The following is a 19,264-nucleotide window of genomic DNA, read 5'->3' as shown; positions in this document are numbered from 1 at the left end:
ACCACCTCCTCCCCGTTGCAAACCTATCCTACCACTAATTCTCCTTGATCGTTACCCTGTGTTTTGCCATTTGTCTCAGACTGTGCTGTATCCTAGGCCTTGTCTACACTGGGGGTCTGCCTTGCTTTTAGCCACCACTGTTGCTGCAACCCCCGGGGTGCAGGCCGACAAATCGGCTCTTCTCACGGGGGTAGCGTACCCCTCCTAGCATTTGCACTTGGCCACAGTTTCGATCAGTTTTGCCTCTGCTTTAGGGCTCGGCCCTGATGTCTGTAACCAGGGCCCGGCTGTCGATTTACATCCCTGTGGGTGTCTTTCATCAGAAGACTAGCTACGGTTTTAAAACCAGCCCCCTGAGGTAGCTGCAGCCCTTTGCAGCCTCCCCCTTCTCCCTGGGCCAGATTCTAAGAAAGGTGAGCAACCTCCGCCCGCCCCCCCCTTCCTCCCCTTTCTGCCCCCCCCATCCCGCTTCCTCGCTTTCATTACTAAGTCAGCGGGGCCCGCGGTGATGAGTGAGTTGAAGGAGGCTGATGACGGGAGAATTTCTGAGGCGTTCTTCAACTTCCTCTGCTCAGCTCTGACTAACTCTTTACTGAGCAGCGCCTCTGCCTTCCCGCCGGCGCCGCTCACGGGGGCGGGGCTCGCTTCCCTCCCCCGCACCCCGCCTTAGTGGCCGTGGCCCCAGCGTGGAGGGGGCGGGGGGGTTGCCCATATTTAGAACGTTGGTGGCGTCACTCTCCTTATATGGGCAGTGCCGTCAGGAGCCGGCGTTCCATTCAGATAAATTTCCTCCCCGGCGAACGGAATCCCCTGCTGCTCCGGTGGAAATGCGACGGCGGAGCCGGGCGCGCCGCAGCGGCAGGCAGGGGGGATCAGGGGACCGGCTGTAGCCGCTCGAGCCCAACCCGTTTAAGCCCCCGGCCCTTGTAGCGGAGGGGACCCCCCTCCCTTCTCTTCCCATCCTCAATTTAAGCCACGCAAAAGCGAGACCCCCCCCCCACCACCACCCCCGAGTTCATTGCAGCCTGATCCGCCGCTGGCGACGCTCGAGGAGAGGCTCTGCTCAGCCCAGGGGGGCTGCGGCCGGAGACCGCGATGAAGAAGGTGGCGGCCCTCGACTGCCGCCAGCTCCGGAAGCTCCTGCGGAAGGAGCCCTCCCGCTGCCTGGTGCTGGACTGCAGACCCTACCTGTCCTACTCGGCCTCCCGCCTGCGGGGAGCGCTCAATGTCAACCTCAATTCGGTCGTGATGCGCCGGGCCCGCGGCGGGCCCGTGCCCCTCAACTTCGTGGTGCCGGACGAGGCGGCCCGCACCCGGCTGCTGCTGCCGGGGGAAGGGGCGGCCGCGGCGCGGCTGGCGGCGGTGGTCGTCCTGGATCAAGGCACCGGGCACTGGCAGAAGCTGAAGAAGGAGAGCACGGCGCAGATCGTCCTCAACGCCCTGCTGTCCAGCCTGCCGGAGGCCGGGGCCAGGGTCTGCTTCCTGAAAGGTCAGCGGGGCGGTGGGCCGGGGAACTGGGGGAGAATCGGGGCGTAGGAAGGTAGGGGGAGGTGGGTAGAATAGAAAACAAGGGAGGGGAGGGGAGAGATGAGAGCGCAGTGCAGGGGGAGGGAGGGAAAGCGGCCCCGCTCTGGTATTTCTCTAGCGACGAAATCCGACAAAAGCCTCCGGCCAGTGGAGCCAGGTAACAGCGGCGGTCCCCGCAGAGCAACATACGCAGCATCCACCCCTGGGCTGGGGGCACGAGCAATATTTGACACACGGGAGGTCACGCGGAAGTTTCATTTCATTTATTTTCCCCGCCCTGCAAATCACCCCCTGGTAGACCCCGGCCTGTCTGTCCCTAACTAGACGTGAGTTAAGGGGCTGATGTTAGGGTGGCCGAAGCCACCTTTTGAGGAATAAGAACCGTGTGTGTGGGTGGGTGGGGAGGGGGGTCATTACCATGGAACGAGGTGGCTTCAGCATGGATATGAATTTGAGCGATCTGCAGGGTTAATGAGTCACACAGGTAAGAGTATGCTGGGCTGTTTCCAACCTGCATGCCCTATTTCAGTGATGAATTCCTCTTTCTATCAAAAGGGAACAATGGATTATTTCGCTTGGCAGTGTTGCCGAGTGTCTGAAATCCTCTACAATGGTGGAAATTATCTCAGTCAGACATTATTTCAGTCCTGCGTGTAACTGAAAACCCAAACCCCAAGTAGTCTGTTCCCGGGTTCAGCAGAGCAGAGAACACCTAAGTAATCTGTGAAGAACGGTGCTATAAAGACTTCCCTGGGGCCCGCAGTATTGCCCCAGTGTGAGAATCCTGTGGCTGATGTCACCAATACAGTACTCCCAATGACTATTTATAGCATTTTCATTGCTCCTTTTTGTTTGTCTTTTGTGTCATGCATGGGTCATAAAACAATAAAAATGAGCACTCAGCCCTTTCTTCTGTCCGCCCTGCTCACCCTTCTCCTTCATTTCTCCTCCTAACGCTTTTGTCTTTTTTTATCCTTGCTTTTTCATTCCCTTTTTCAAAAATCCTGTCTGCCTGTGCTCTTCTCAATGCTGTTAGTAAAGGGGAGGGAGGGATCCCTGTAAAGAAACAGAAGCCCTGTTCCATACTTTTCCAGTAACACTTCATCTTGTGGTTTTGCAGCTCTTAAACTGCAGTTTTCTATTCCAGAAAACAGCAGAAGATTTTATTCCTGAAAGGATTTTAAAATGTAAAGTAGAAATTTAAAACAAAGAAAAAGGCTTCCAATCCCTCCCAATAAACAAATAAATGATTGCAGCAAATGCTGGGAAACTAGGGCATTTGTAAGTGAGGAGCGGATAAGTTTTAAATCATAGGTGTCTGTGTGAATTACAAACCCATTGATAAGCATGAAGTGTAATCTTTTAGTGACCACAGGGTAATCTGGTCAGCTCTTCTGTTCACATAGCCTCATTGCAATTTGTGCGTCATATAAGGAACAACACAACAGAGAGGAGTGTAGTTGCATGAGATACAGGCATATATTCCGTGGTACGAGGCTGAAGGAAGGCCCTTGTACCGGAGATGGGAATATGTAGTAATATTATATCCTCTTCCCTTGGGTGAGCTCAAAGCATTTTCCGAATGCCATGTTAAGCTTTTCAACACCCCTGTGAGGTAGAGGTTAAGTGACTTGTCCAAGGTCACTCAGGAAAAGCTGGGAAAAGAGCAAGATCTTCTGATTCTCAGTCTTGTGTTTTAACCACGAGACCATCTTTTCCCTCCTAATGCACTGCCCCTCCCTTTGAAGTTGTGTTTGTGGGATATGTAATATATCTGAGGAAGAGTGAAATGTAGGGGTTTTATTGCAAAATGTTTTCTATCCACTCAGTGTAGAAGTACTTTCCCTTAATTAGTAAAACTACAGACTCTCTTCCTCTTTCCCCCTCAACCCTGTTTCATTTCCAGTAAACACACTGGAAGCTTGAGTCCACCACGCAGGAACATAAAATATGTAGCAGCATTTAGGAAATGGTGCGGTTTGAAACAAGCCAGGCTGACTCAGTGGGCAGCTAGGCTGACTCAGTAGGGAGACAGACCCTTAGAAGTCATGGTGGTTCTCGAAGATGCCTTCTTCCGAAATGCCAGGGGGAAATAAGAATCACTTTTGAAACTCTCTGATCACTGGTCAGAAAACAGTTTAATTTTGTTTTCAGTAACATTAACATTGCTGCCTAACCCCAGGTATGTGAAATGGATCATCCTGTTGATTGTTGGAGGGGTTTTTTCCTGGAAGCTGTAGCTGGCTTTGGTAGGCAGGCTGTCCTAAAGCCTGTCTGTATTTTGAACTGTGTTAAAAATCATCTGACTGTAGTGTGAGGACATAAATGCGAAGAGCCATAAGAGAGACCAGAGACCGTTCTTAACCTTTCTCCCTGTCATCCTTGTTTACCATTCAAGGGGGTGGCATGAAGAGAGGGGGCACTGGGGAAAGTGTGGCTAATTGGGGTCTTAACCAGGGAGTTATGATGCGATTGAGGCATGAGTCAGACTCTTGTCAGCTAATCACAGTGCCCTGTACAATTCTATAGGGAATTGCTTTTAGTACTGAGTAGCGTCATGCCTGTTTGGGTGGGTTTTTTGTAAGCCTCCCTTACTTGTTTAGCTCTAGGAGTTCAATGTGTCAGATCTTCCATGTGTGGAGGAGCAGTTTCTGGGGGGGGGGGGGGGGGTCATGGAAAGGTAAAACAATAAATCACTTACCACTGGGTAGTGGTACTAGCTTCATATAACAAGAATTACGTTAATGATTGATGAAAATAGAGATGTGTACTGTGCTTCAATATGATGAGCAATGTAGTATTTGCAGAAATGACCTCAAGGAAGTTAGGTTTGGGGAGGGGGGGAGAGGATGACTCATTTTAAGAATGGTCTGCAAATATCTTGATCCCCAAGGCTTGCAATTAACCATTTGCCGGCTGCACCCACAATCTGCCCAAGAGAAATCTGTGTCTCTGTTGAAAACATACCTAGATTTCTCTTGGGTGGATTTCTATGCTTATTCAAGAGGAAAAACAACAATATGGGTCATAAATAGATATCATGGTTAAATATATAAATAACATAGATTCTTCCTACGCAAGGCCATCAGGAAGACTGATCAAAACCTTGCCCGGCGTATGGGTTGTTTTGAGAGGCAGGGGGTTTGAGAGGCAATTTCAAGGCATGGTTGTGGGTGAGTTTGAGGGCTTGTAATACTTACCTAAAGAGCCAACACTATTTGCCCTGGATATTGTTTTATTAGCCCCTTTAAAGCCCTGTATTTTATTTATTAATTTGCCTCCTGACCTAGTGACTTTCACTGTGTGCTCACTGGCAAAGGGTTGCACTGTCTTGCAGTAGGTGGAAAGGTATACTTCTGAATTATGAATGGATGGGATTACTATTCTTCTAGGGCCTGATCTAAAGCCCATTGAAGAAAATAGAAAAAATATTGCAACTCCAGCACCCGTGTTATTAAGAGCAACATGAATTTCAGCATATGTCCTTTTTATTAGACATCTGAGACACAGGTTAAAATGTCAGCATGACTGTACCATGCGAATACATCCATATTACTTATGCAGTCGTTCAAAACTTTAGCACTTCTGTTTGTTCTTGAGGAATTCCATTAATGTGGTACCCTGCACTGACATCGTGTATAGTAGTAATAAACGGTTGCAAGTCAGCTAAGCATATCTTGCATTTATTTGGTCTGGGGGCCTTATTTACTTAAGGGCCACACTCCTGAGGATTATTAAATTTACTGTTAAGACTTATTCTTCCTTTTTTCTTTTACTGGAAACTCACTAAAAGGTGCAATTAATAAAGTACAAAAAATGGCTTTTAAATGGTTTCTGTTCCAACTGTTCACATTCACGCTTGAAAGTGACGTGCAGAATATTCACAGTGGTGAAATAGATGTCAGTTTAGCTAATGACAAACTTTGAGTTACAATGTAATAATAGGATTAATTCCTTTTCATTAGCAACGCAGTGAATATAACACTGTACTTAAACGGTGCAGAATAGCTCATGTGAGGCTATCCAGTTGTCAAAGGCTATTCCAGGATTTCATTAAGTTTTATGGCTGTTATTTAATGGATCGATTTCATTCAAAACATCTTCATTAACTTTCAATCCCTTGTGATTGTGTAATTAATCATCACAGTGCAAACACCTCCTATATGTTTATACTCATATAAAAATGCAAATATATGGAATTCATTTATGTTATTTATGTTGGCACACTGCATAGAGTAATAATTGATATTAAGAGGATGAAAACTGTAGCTAGCAATCTCCTTTTCTGTCTCAAGTGCTAGAAATTCTGATAATTTATAAAATACATTAAATGGTTAGTCCTCATGAAGTTAATATTTGCCAGATTCAACAGATTTACATTCACAAACCGTTTTAATCTGTATCCATCAGCTTTTTAGCAAGTTAATAATTGTTAGCTATAGTGCAGTTTTTCTTTGAGAGCACAAAGCCTTTTTAAACAAACTCTTTGACTGAATGGAACTTTCTTTGTTATTGAACACCCCATGGGAGTGGTCATTTATTATGCAGTATTCTGATTTATTGGAAGCTTAACTTCTGAGCTAGCTTAATTAACTAAATTTTCAGAAACCTGAAAATTCATATTTCTCTCTCTGTTTTTTCCTAGGGGGATATGAAACCTTTTACTCTCAATATCCTGAGTGCTGTGTAGATGTAAAACCCATTTCCCCAGAGAGAAATGAAATGGAGAGAAACCTCAACAGCCACTGTGAGAAGCAGAGCACCAACCACAAACCGGCTTATGATCAGGTGTGTTTAGGGGAAGCTGTAAATAATTCTCCCTGTCCCCTCCCCCACATAGACATTTTCCAGGGCTTCCTGTTATAATTGACTATTCACTCTGTTATTTTCATCTGGTGCTTCAATTAAGCTGTCAAAGAATGGGTCTGTGGTTTTTCCTGTTTTCCTGGGGTCTTAAGTGCTGAGGGCTTGAGACCAGGACTGGAGCCAGCAAATACTATTTAACAGAGCAAACACATTCAAAATGATCTGACAAATGCTGTAGGGGAAGGGAAACAGGGATAAGGAGAACATAGCATTTGCTGCACTTCTGAGGTTCAGATTAGTTGTAGGTTATTTCTTAGGGGTTTAAAGGGAAAGGCAGTAGGGAATCCTCTGTCCTCTTTTTGCAACGCCTCCAATTTATGCAAAAAAAAAAAAAAGTTGGAAAAAACTTACAATTTAGTTACCTTAGAATCTAACTATTTATGATATCAAATATACATATATGTGTGATACGTAATATTTTCACAGAGCCAGCTTCTGCTCCCATTATCTTCCGTGGTACAGGATTAAGCCCACAGAGAGAGCTTTCACTTATCCCAAGAAATAGGAAAAAAAGCAAAATACCATCTGTCTTACTTTTAAAAAATCCATAATTCCAGATGTGCAAGATAGTCTTTGTGGTATCTTGGGACAATAATATTTGTAAATATCTGATTCTTCCTCTTCCCCCCCTCCCCCCCGCACTGAGAAATAACCAAATCTTGATCTGAGAAACTTTGGCCACTCCTCTGGAGGTACTGCCAGCCAAAGGAATCATGATGCCTCTTGAATTAAAGCCCCAAAGTAGATCACAAGTGATAGCTGCATCTGTTATCGATCTACCTTGTGAAATATCTGCATACTACTACTGATGCAAACAAACCTGGGTGCTAGTAAAAAAGCCATTGTAGTGTGAATCGGCAATCCACATGTCGAGTAAAGAGCTGTTCCAAATACTGCTCAGTAGTACCCTTGTACTAGTGTTTTCAAAAGAAGGAAAACCACAAACCAACGCAGCTAGCGCAAATATTATATTTTGTTGACTTTCTCATTACACTAGCAAGTACGTCACAGTCGGCAAAAGGAGACTTTCCTTTTCAAAATCCTTAAGCAACAAATGTCACTCTAGGGGACTTAAATCTTAAAGCAAGGACAGGAAAAGAACCGCCACATGTATCATCAGCCATTAAGGACTTATGCATCTATCTACCTTTGATCTCCAATGCTTTTCAGTCCCCTGTATCAGTGGTTCTCAACTAGGGGTACACATACCCTGGCGGGTACACCGGGGTCTTCCAGGGGGTACATCAATTCATCTGGATATTTGCCTAGTTTTAGAACAGGCTACATAGTGAAGTCAGTACAAACTAAAATTTCATACAGACAATGATTTGTTTATACTGCTCTGAAATGTAAGTACGATATTTATATTCCAGTTGATTAATTTTGTAAATCTATGGTAAAAATGAGAAAGTAAGCAACTTTTCAGTAATAGTGCGCTGTGACACTTTTGTATTTTTATGTGTGATTTTATAAGCAAGTAGTTTTTCAGGTGAAACTTGGGGGTACACAAGACAAATCAGACTCCTGAAAGGGGTAGAGTAGCCTGGAAAGGTTGAGAGCTACTGCCCTGGATGACATGCAAGGAACCACTCCTGCAATCCGCAACAGATGCAGATTCATTTTAACAGGAACAAGACACCAAAGGGACCTGCGGGTGCCCTGCATCTTGTTGGATTGGGACCCCTAGTAGCCCAGTTGAAATTACTGGGGCTATTCATATGCTAGAAGCTGGGAATGGGCGACAGGGGATGGATCACTTGATGATTACCTGTTCTGTTCATTCCCTCTGGGGGCACCTGGCATTGGCCACTGTCGGAAGACAAGATACTGGGCTAGAGGGACCTTTGGTCTGATGCACTACGGCTTCTTAAGAGTGAGAGTGGGAGGACTAGGTTCTGTGAATAGTATATTGTTTAGAAGATCAATTTCTCTGTGGTACTTCCTCTTTGTGGGATTTCCACTGGGGAAATCCTCACACCAACAAACACACCCAGGGGAACACTTCTGATTACAGCTCTCAGTCTGGGGTCGAGCTGATTTTGTTCAGTAGTGTTCTGTTTCTTGAACCTGGAGGCCGGTTTTGTCCTGAGCAGGCTGAGAATGTTCATTCCTTTTTACCGCTGAACAAAACATTGACTAAAAGGCACTCTTTTGGGGGGTGTCTCGAGGTGACCTGCAAAGGGAAAACACTCACATTCCAGCCGCTTTCCCAGCATGTGCTGAATAACGGCATTAATAGCCAGACTAAGGCAGGTATTCAGCGTACTGCAAATGAAGGCAGTGCCGCTCAGCCTAGGTCCTGTGCAGTGAGCGCACCATGGGAAAGTTACCTGCCGAGTCTTTGAAATGCTTCTCTGTTAGGCTGTGTTTTGGGTTTTGTTCCCTTTCTTCCCCCCTTCCCACGCATCTACTATTTACTTCCTTTCGTGGAAGAAGGAACAGAAATTACATCTCTGGTGGCAGAAAGCTGTGGGTGGCCCAGAGCAGCAGCAGTGAGTGTGCGGTGCATATGACGTGGCAGAGTTCTGTGCCTCCATGTTACTGCTGTTAGGCATGCAGGAAATGGAGGCAGCTAAGCTTTGTCACTGAGGTCGGGGGAGGCTCTGCAAACAGACACCAGCTGTCACTGTGCAAGTCTCTCTTAGGTGTGGGTGAAAAAGGTGCTTTACTCTTCAATCCATTTATGTTTTCAGGTTTGCTTTCAAAGCAGCCATACAATAAACACACACATCTAGGCATTCGGAAGTCTAGTGTGTGTGTGTGTGGGGGGGGGGTGGGTTGGGTTGTTTTTTGGTTTTTTTTCTTGGTTACAAATTGGGTACTGTGAGGTTTCTTGTTAACATACTTGGTGTGCGTGGGTTCCAAGCCCTGCACTGATCGCACAAACTGGTTTTCTGTGTGCACCTTTGTGCACTGCTTTGAAATGGCACCCTTTTTGTCTCCGCAAACTCTCCAGGGAAATTAGCTTCACATATGAAAGCACTTTGGGTGAGTTCTAAGGGGAAGCATAGCACTTTAAAGAAAGCAAGAAACATCATGTGTGTGAGTGGGCTGGAACTGGTTTCGGACCTCAGCTGTGGATGGACAAGAAAATGAAAGCCTTTTTCTGTGTGGGCTCTGCCATTACAATGATTCACTGGTCAGGATCTAAAACCACCAGACAGGGAGTCAGCACCCACGCTGGCTCTGCTGAATTTCTCTGTTCAATGATTCTGCCATAACGTAAGACAAAGCTCACTTTGGGGTGGTGGGAAAAAGCAAAATAACATATTTTTATCTTTAACTTCTAGGGTGGTCCAGTTGAAATCCTGCCTTTCCTTTACCTTGGCAGTGCCTACCATGCTTCCAAGTGTGAGTTCCTAGCCAACCTGCACATCACAGCCTTGCTCAATGTCTCCAGGAAAGGTTCAGAGTCCTTTAAAGAGCAATATTGTTATAAATGGATCCCAGTGGAGGACAGTCACATGGCAGACATCAGCTCTCACTTCCAGGAAGCCATAGATTTCATTGGTAGGTATAGCTATTCTACTGTATCTTTAAAAAAGATTGAAGAGTCAATGAATTTTAAAAAATCTCAAATACTCTATACTTCTATAGCACCTTTCAGCCAAGGAACTCAAAGCGCTTTTCAAATCATGAGAGGCCCATGATGCGGTCAAGTATTATACTGATTTTACTTAAGGGCAAATTGACATATGGAGTGGTTAAGGATTTTGTTTAAGGTTTCATGATAAATCAGTGGTAAAGTACCCAGCAATCTGATCACCTTCTCTTGTCCTAACCACTAGACAACACACCTAAAAACTAGATCTATATCTGTGTCTGAATATGAAAATTGCTGTTTAAATACTAAATCTAGATCTATGTGCAAAATCCATATGGAATTGGCATACAAATTAACTTTTGAAAGGGAAAACTGCATTTAACCATTCTTTCTTTTAAATGAGATTCCATTTTGAAAAAATCTCTTCTAGCTAAATGCAGCAACTAATTTACACACATTCCTAGAAAAGGGAAAGCACAAATTATTTTCATGCATTCCCAGATGTCATTGCAAATGCCCAAGCTTATTTTAATCATGTATAAAATTAGACTGATATTTTTTTCTCATCATCAGATGAATTAAAAGCAGGCAAATACGGAAAATGTGGACTGGGAGCATAGTTTCTTTCCAGGTCTCTCTTCCAGATTTGTGTAGAGAGCAGAATTTGAGGATAAATATGATTTACATTTGGCTTTGTAGGGGGAAGACGGGACAAAGCAACTCAGTGGTATCAAGTTGCACAGACCACGGGCATGCGTAGGGCAGGGGCAATGGGATGGTGCTGGAGATAATTATATGAGTTATATATATATATATATATATATAACTCATGTTATATTATATAATTCGGTGTCTGTAAGACTGTAGCAAACACACATGTAATTTCAGCCCAATAAAGGAATGTTTCCAAAGACGATGGTCTTTCTTCTAGCTTTCGTATGGGGGTGTCTTCTGCACATCGGGCCTTGTACAAAGCCTATTGATGTTAATGGAAAGACTCCCACTGACTTCCTTGGCCTTTGGATAAGGCCCATGATTCCTAGTGAATGCAGGGTTAGCTTATTTATTTATTTGTTTGTATTGCAGCAGTGCCTAGGAGTCCCAGTCATGGACCAGAACCCCATTGTGGCAGGTGCTGTACAAACACAGCACGTCCACATTATTGCAGAGCCATTTTGGCCTTGCTTTGTCCTTTAAATCATTTTGATTACTAAAGCCAAGTCTACATGAGAAAATTAGGTCTATCAACTATCTCAGTCAGGAGGGTGAGAAATCCACACCCCTGAGAGGTGGCATTAAGCCGACCTAAGTCCCGGTGCCGATAACACTAGGTCGACTGAGGAATTCTTCCATTGACCTAGCTACTGCCTTTCGGGGAGGTGGATTGCCTATGCCAATGGGAGAACCCTTTCCATCAGAGTAGGCAGCGTCTACACTGATGTGCTACAGTGGCACAGCTGCATTGACGCACTGGTGCCGCTAGAGCATTTTACGTGTAGACAAGTGCTTAGTAACTTAGGGTATGTCTGCACAGGGAGAAAAGATCCGTGTCCCACATGCGGTAGGCCTGGCTCAGCTGGCTTGGGCTCACCGGGCATGGACGGCATGGGGGAAAATTACTGTGTTGACTTTTGGGCGTGGGCCGGGGCCTGAGCTCTGGGACCCTGGGCGGGGGGAGCATCTAAACAGCATTTTTTCAGCGTTGACTGTGAGCCCAAGTCAGCTGACCAAGGCCAGCTAAGGGTTTTTTGTCTCTCTGTAGACACACCCTTTAACTTTTGCTTTTAAATAACCCTGTCTTGCATCAAATTGGGAGGCCTTCCGAAAGATCCAGTCCTCCCCTCTCACCCCCAGGATATTGGACAGACCTAGATAGGGTTAATGGCATGGCAATTAACTCTGTGGAGCACTACAGAAGGAAGCCACAATGTAAAACACAGAGTTGATGGGCGTAGACTTGTGGGTGGAGACTTGTGCTATCAATAACATTTGAAAGGAAAACAGAGAGGAATCACAAAGTTAATTATGAAGTCTCTCTTTTTTTCTGCCTGTCTGTTGCTGGTGGTTTAGTTGGGTCATTCAGATTCAGCGGACTCTTAAAAAGAGAGGGGTAGCTTGCAGGTTGTAACATATATTTCTAGCCTCTAATTGCTTTCTGGTGCTGATGACTTATGGGGCTTTTTACATTTTTAAGGGGAAACTCCAGTGCACCACAATCAGTAGGGATTTTTTAGTATGATTTTCCCCCTCTTCTGGTAGAAGTTTAGTCACTTAGAACTCGCCAAACACTTTGAGGATGGCTTAACTTTTGGTTTTCCTTTTTATTTCTAACGTAGTGGGAACTGTAGATTTCTGTAGCGGTTCACACACATAGATTATTTTGTACAACAACTAAATTTAACCAACTGCCGAGGATTTCGTCCTTCATCAGATGACAAAAGGGGAAAGGAAAACGATAACGTGTTCAGCTTTTTATGTTGTTTCAGGGTTATGTATAGAGCACACGCTCATGTTCCATTTCTCAGTAAACTCGGGAACATATTTCTCAAGCCAGCCTGACCAGAGAATTTCTATTTTCAAACTAGATTTTTATGGAAGGAGCTTATTTTAAGCATTTTTCTTTAATCTAATAACAATAATTGTGTTGTGTGAGTAACCTCCATGCCTCCTGATGTGGAAAATGGTAGTTTGCACAAGCCATTTATAGCCTGACTTAAGTCCAAGTATCCTTTAACTGGGCTATAATTAGAGACTTTATACTATTTATTATGCACTTTGTGGTGGAAGCCGCAGGAATCAAGCTTGGCATCCCCATACAACTGTAAGTGTGTGTGTGTGTGGGGAGAGGGGGCGGCGTACCAAAAAGATCCGGGTAAGGGAACAGAGATGGTATTTCACATTGGCTAAGAGCCTATCTCAGCAATGCTGAGAGACCTTGCTATAACATAGCAGTGACCCAGCCATATTATACAGCAGTTCTGCCCTGCCAGCAAACAGGTGCATGCTCTGTTATGGTGCTGTATTTCTCCTCTAGTTTTGTGTTATAACAGTCATTTTTGCTGTGTTGATGAACCCTCAGTTCTGTATCTTCACCCACTGCGGTCGACAGCTCCCTGAGAGACTTTCGAAGATGGGTTGAGATACTTGCCCAGTGCAAACCCAATAACTTTCTATTTTCCAGTTTGGGACCATTTAACGTGGGTTTGTAGGTTGGTGTTTTGGGGGTATTTTTGCAACACAGCTGTCAAATGAGGGCAAATACGCGTAATGTTGTGTCTCAGAACCAAGTGAGGTTCAGGTTCATCGTTTCTGAAAACACTAGTTGCCCAGGTGAACTTACCCAATCAAACTCAATTCTGAAGTCCTATCCCAAGTGAAACTCCTGCTGAGCATGACTGCAGCTTTCTCGGGGTTAGGACAGCGGAACTGGGCCCGTGCATTGATGACTTTGAGCACTAACAAAGAAAATGTTACGCTAGCTGCAAGGGCAGCATCATACAAGTGCCTGTTGGGTACCAAACTCTGTCCCACAAAGCTGAACGAATACAGCATTCTGATTGCTGTGGAATTGCTGATACTTTCCACCTTGTCTTTGTAGGAAAAGATAATTTAATTTTTTTGCGGAAGAGAAGGGGAAAAGCCTTCTTAAAATTAGAGCTTGGGCCAAAGGGACGGCTCTTAAGCAGATCCCAATCTGTATTTTGACTCAGACCCATCTCTGCTTGTTGTTTTAATCTCTGCTTGATCATGAATTGTTTGTGTATCAAATAAGAGGGGGACTCACCCTCCTCCTGGATGACTGGACATGTGGCTTCTTCTAGATGATGCATTTTGTTTTCAGTGTCCCTTGAAATGAGAACTGCAGCATCCTTCTTGTCCGTAATGAGAACTAATGTCTGTAATGAATTATTTCTTTCCAGACTGCGTGAGGCGAGCTGGAGGCAAAATCCTGGTGCACTGTGAAGCCGGAATTTCACGCTCCCCCACCATCTGCATGGCTTATCTCATGAAAACGAAAAAGTTCCGCCTGGAGGAGGCATTTGATTACATCAAACAACGTAGGAGTCTGATCTCACCAAATTTTGGTTTCATGGGCCAATTACTACAGTATGAGTCAGAGATCCTGTCTTCCACTCCTAGTCCCCCTGTTGCCTCATGCAAAAGAGAAGCTGTGTCTTTTTTTGCAGAAGAACTGACTTTAAGCAAAAACTTTGAAGGCTCATGTTACACATTTCCTACCTCAGTCTTGAGTTCTGTGCCCATTCGTTCTCCTGTCCATCAGCTAAAACTTAGTCCTATTACTGCATCTTCATCATGCTAAGCTCTATTGGAAATTAGAAATAATATGTTCCTTTGTTACCAACTGTGATTCCAATAAGAACATTTCATGAACGTGCAATACAGAAGGCCTCACTGATTTATTCCAAAACAGAATAGTCATAGTGGGTGAAAACTTGTGTATATGGACACTAACTACCAACAAAAGTGATGTACACAGGGCTGGCTTTCTAAAGATTTAATGTCCTCTTTAAAAACAAAACAACACTGCTTTTCTAAGTTTTTAATAGAGTGCAACCACTACTGTACTTCCAGACCCCTAGGGAACAATGGAACCCCTTCCACGTAAACGGGTCAGACCCATACAACTGTCTCTCAGTTCCTGTCTCTTTGAAAAATTGTAACAGCCTTGTTTAAAGGGTAAGCAATAAACAACTGTATCAGGAAAGATCAAGTCAAATGAAAAGCACAATCCTTGAAACGACAGGGAAGGCAAGCACTCTAATATTCGTTTTGCCTTTTTTCTTGTTGTTTGTTTTCATGCGTCAGGGATTAAGCTGATCTGAAGCTGGGGTTAGAAAGAAATTTCCCTTTGTGATTTTATTATTGCAGAATCAGGGGCATTACAGTGGGTTTTCACCTTTCTCAGAAGCATCAGGCATTGGGCCACTCTCTGTGACAAGATATTTAATTACATGGACCATCGATCTATTTAGGTGTGGCGTTTCCTGTGTTTCTGCATTTGCCTTTGTACTGTATGTGCTTTTACCTAACACAGAGAACCAGGGACTTTAAATGAAGTGATCAGGCTATCCTGCTGAGCTACTATATCTCATCTGTTATTTAAGAACTGCCCTATAATACTTGAACATCTATCTAACCCTCCTCAAAGTTACTCTTCCATCCATTGAAACTGTAATTGATGGAATTTAGACTAAAAGTCTCAGCCCCATCCTCTGACCCCTTCAAAGTGTTACTGGTTCGTACTATGTGGAGAAAAGTGGTCTTGTTCAGTGTTACATGGCTTGCTGTCATATGTAGGGTCACTCCCACCTAATGTTTCTTCTGATAAAATTGTCTCTCACAAGGGGACTGACTGTCTTTTGTGTTGAGTTTCTGTGTCTGCAGGGAGTTCGGTATGTGCTGCTGCTTTGTCCGTTGACCTTTGTTTTTTTATATGGGAAATAGCAATAATTCCCTGAAGATCTTGTGAATGTGAAAGAAAAACTGAAATGTTTTTATGGAGTGTCAAATAAAAGAAAAACTGTTGAAAAAATTCTGCTTGCTTTACTTGCAACAAGTCCATTAGGCTCATAAACAGCTTGTGCCACAGAGTGTAGTGAAAGCAGTCTTGGGCCATGGGAACCCCGAAGCAGATATATTGAAAGAGGAGAGAGTAAAAGCACCTGGGCTACCTGCAGAAGACCCCAAAAGTATGTATTTATTTAAGAAGCCTGAAACACGGTGGCTTATTTCCAGGTGGTTTGTGGGAACACTCCTGGTTGACAGCTGCCATTTTGTTTGTGAGCAGGGACTGAACTGGGGACTCACAAAGTAAAACCATGAGCCTTTTACATCTTCAACTGAATGACTTATGTCCTCTCCTTGGGAGCTGTAAGAGTTCTGTGAATCAAGCACAAAGGGGTGGGGACAGGGACATGTAATACACAGCAAACTGTGGGTTTATGATGTTTTGGAACCGGAAGTTCATGTGAAATGTCAGAGTCTCTGAGCCATTTCTTGTCCTGGAACCAGCTGCAAGTGGTAATTGCCATGAAGCTGCCCTGGAGATGTTTCTGGCTCAGCACTACACCCTGCTCTCTCCAAGTTATCAGAATCTAACGTTTTGGCTCCTTTACAGACCCTCCAAATGCTGTGTGGCTTATCCATCTGTAGGAGAGGCTAAACTAAAGGGAAAGGGGATGAAGGACAGGGCACAGGGGAAGAAGAGGGTCGGACAGACAGGGGTGGAGTGAATCTAAGGTGAAGAGATGGGGAGGGTTGGAACAAACAGCCAATCAGCTCAGGGCAGAAAAAGTCAAGTCAAAGCTCTGAATGTCCAGAGATCCCTGCCTTGGCTGTTTCTGCTCCTTCCAGCTGGAGTCTCTGGCTGGCTCCACGGAGCAGCAGGGAGCCACCACCTGGGTCCTAGTGGTCTAAGAGTGGGGGAGTTCTCTTCCACACAGTTCTGGGTCCAGTGGGGTACTGGATAAAGGGGTGACCCCAGCTGGGGCCCATTATACCCTCGCTCCCCTCCTTTGGCTGCTTCTGTCCCGACTGGCTGGAGTCTCTGACTCTGGCCTTAATGTAAGTACTAGTAATAACTCTTTGCCTTTATGGCAACTTTCATCAGAGGCAGTCAGAATGCTTTATGAGAGAGGGCCCAGAACTGTTCCTTCAACCTGAGGAAACCGAGGCCCAGAGTGTTAGATAATTTGTTGGAGGTCGCAGTGTGCGTCAGTGACAAGGCAGGGAATAGAGCCCGTGCCTCCCGCGAAAGCTCTGCAGTATTATTAGTCATTTGTATTTCTCCTAGCTCAAAACTCCATATGGCCGCGCGTACGTATTCTTTGTGCATTAGGCACTTTGCTAAAGGCCACTTTCTCCTCCCCCTCCCCAGTGACTCACATAAAGAAGATGATTTTATGTTCCCCAGTGAAAGCGTGATGTCCAATCTGAGCTACTACTGGCAAATGCATCTACAAGCTGTCAGAAAAAAGCTAAGCCAAGAAATGGTTTGGGACACTATTGTTCTACACCAGAAGCAAGAACTACAGCACAGCTATTGTCTTCCTCTGTTTGCCACTCCTCTCCCTCCCCGTAATCAATCTGTTGGTTTCCATACTGGTACCTGGTTGACGCTTCCACAGCTGCTGTAGACACAGCTTTCTAAACCCCAGAGGTCCCAGACAACTGTCTCACTCTCTGCCTCTACCCCAAACTCCAACACTTACACTGGCTTCCTATTGTCTCCAAATCCTATTCACACCCTGCTCACCCACGCTCAGCAACCTCAGGCTGAGGCTGATCCTGCTGACTCTCCACAGTCAAAGGCTACTCTTTCACTGGTGCTGTCCCTTCTGTCTGGAGCTTTTCACCCCTTCTGAGTCTCAGCCTCTCTCCAAATGGCACTATCAGACTTCCTTTTCCTCTTTAGCACAGCAGGGGTTGGGTGAGGCATGTTTTGGCCTGGTGGGAGAAGGATCCTTTATAAACATAAGCTGTTATCTTCTAGAGCCATTAATGACATGGTACCAGTAGCGCACATTGCAGCTCAGGAGGTATACGTGTTAATCCCTCTGAGCAGGCGAGATTTAGCTCCTGTTAACAGTGAGCCAAATCAAGACCTGGTGTAAGCAAGTGCAACACTATGCTTATCCCCACCCCCTTTGAGTTTGGTCTTTGAAACTTGCAAGCAACAGCTATGCTGAAAAGCTTTTGGGAACTGTTGTTTGACTTGCCAATAAGGTGGTTTGTTTTTTTTTTTCAATCCAGGTCACACTCTAGCAACTCCCCTGGCTTTTAAAAGGGTTAGAAATCTGACTATGGAGAGAGGTTGGTAAAAGTTCTTGCACCTCTCGCATTGATGTTCATTAACTGGTTTTAAGGAAGGTCTCTATTGTTCTGTGGGGATGGCGGTAATAGATTTTTTCCCTATTTATATGATTAAGGGCCTTCTCATTGCAGAAGCTACTCCACTGAGGCTGTTTTCACTGGAAAACAGGTGTATTTTTGCAGTGAGTTAGTTATCTCAGTGTAAAATCCAAGTGGAAATAGATAGGGCATTGTAGTTTTTACCTTGACTAGCTACGTTGAGGTAAACCCCAGGTTAGGGGTCTAGAGTTGAACTGGACTAGCTACATCAAAGTTAAAAATGACCTGCACTTGGTTTCCACTGGGATTTTACATCAAATTAGCTATAATTCCACTCTTTTTGCAGAGAAGCCGTAGCCTGTGAGTGACCTACTTTAGTTTTTTTTATTTTTTAATTCCTTGCTTTCCCTTGGAGACAATTTTCAGGAGATAAAAACTGAATGAACATGGTTCTCTGCCAATATTGTAATTTGTATGTTAAAGATAACACTCACAGCACTGAAAATTCAAAGGACCAAATTCACGCTAGGCATAACTCAGTGAAAGGCAATGGAGTGCCACCCAGGAGGAATGTGACCCAGTGCCTCCCTTTTTCATGGGGCTGTGCTAATTGGAAGGGAGAGACAAAGTTTCTTCTCATTCTTTTTGGGGGAAAAGCAAGAATGAATTTATAGAGCCACATGAATGTGGAAGTAAGATTTTGGCACCGGAGGTGTTACCACCACCGCCACCCATTACACTTCCCTGACATTTGCTTTATCACATTGTAGGCTTTCTCTGAGACATGAGTAAGGCCTCTAAATAAGGAATATGAAAAATAGCTCATGAGATAGGATGAGTCATTGAAGTAAATCAAAGGAAGTGCTGGTGCTTGACTTTCAGTGGTGAAGTCCCACTTTATTTCATATTCATATTATAAATTATGGGGCCATTTTGCTCCGATTCCATCTCAACTTAAAAATTGTAAGTGCTCAGCCATTCATGAGGCATTAAGGATTATGAGATAAATTCAGTTTTCCATTACCAGTTATGATGCATTTCTCTGCCCTGGTACAGGTACATGCAATGAATATAAAGGCTACAGAATGAAACAGCCTCTGTGCTCATGTCCTAAATGTTCAGCTGTTGTTTCAACTTTGTTCTCATGAGGGTTTGTGTCAGTAAAATATCCCTTTCAGGTGGGGCTTTCAGAAGCACTCAGGATTGGCCTCACAGCTCATATTGAAATCAGTGGGAGGTTTTTTTATTACTAATTATTTGCATTAAGAGCGCTAATCACGGACCAGGATCTCATTGTGCTAAGTTCTGCATACACAGAAGAAAAAGACGGTCCCTGCCCCAAAGAGCTTTCAATCTACGTATAAGACAAGAAACAGTAGGTGGATACAGACCAGCAAAGGAAGGAGTACATGGAAACAATGAGACAGTATTGCATGATAGGCAGTGGTCTCAGTA

At 44.5% G+C, this 19,264-nt stretch overlaps 1 protein-coding gene across 1 annotated transcript; it reads left to right on the top strand.

The window, feature by feature from the left end:
- The first annotated feature begins 767 nt into the window (after positions 1 to 767).
- Positions 768 to 15,491, top strand: DUSP5 (dual specificity phosphatase 5). Its single transcript, XM_073354396.1, has 4 exons — positions 768 to 1,489; positions 6,173 to 6,315; positions 9,684 to 9,903; positions 13,858 to 15,491. Exons 1-4 carry the CDS (start codon positions 1,096 to 1,098, stop codon positions 14,256 to 14,258), a joined length of 1,158 nt encoding a protein of 385 aa, XP_073210497.1. The 5' UTR covers positions 768 to 1,095; the 3' UTR covers positions 14,259 to 15,491.
- The last annotated feature ends 3,773 nt before the right edge of the window (positions 15,492 to 19,264 follow it).

Source organism: Lepidochelys kempii, chromosome 7, assembly GCF_965140265.1.
Source record: "Lepidochelys kempii isolate rLepKem1 chromosome 7, rLepKem1.hap2, whole genome shotgun sequence".
In the NCBI taxonomy this organism is placed as follows: domain Eukaryota; kingdom Metazoa; phylum Chordata; order Testudines; family Cheloniidae; genus Lepidochelys; species Lepidochelys kempii.
This window is presented reverse-complemented; position numbering and strand designations above follow the sequence as displayed.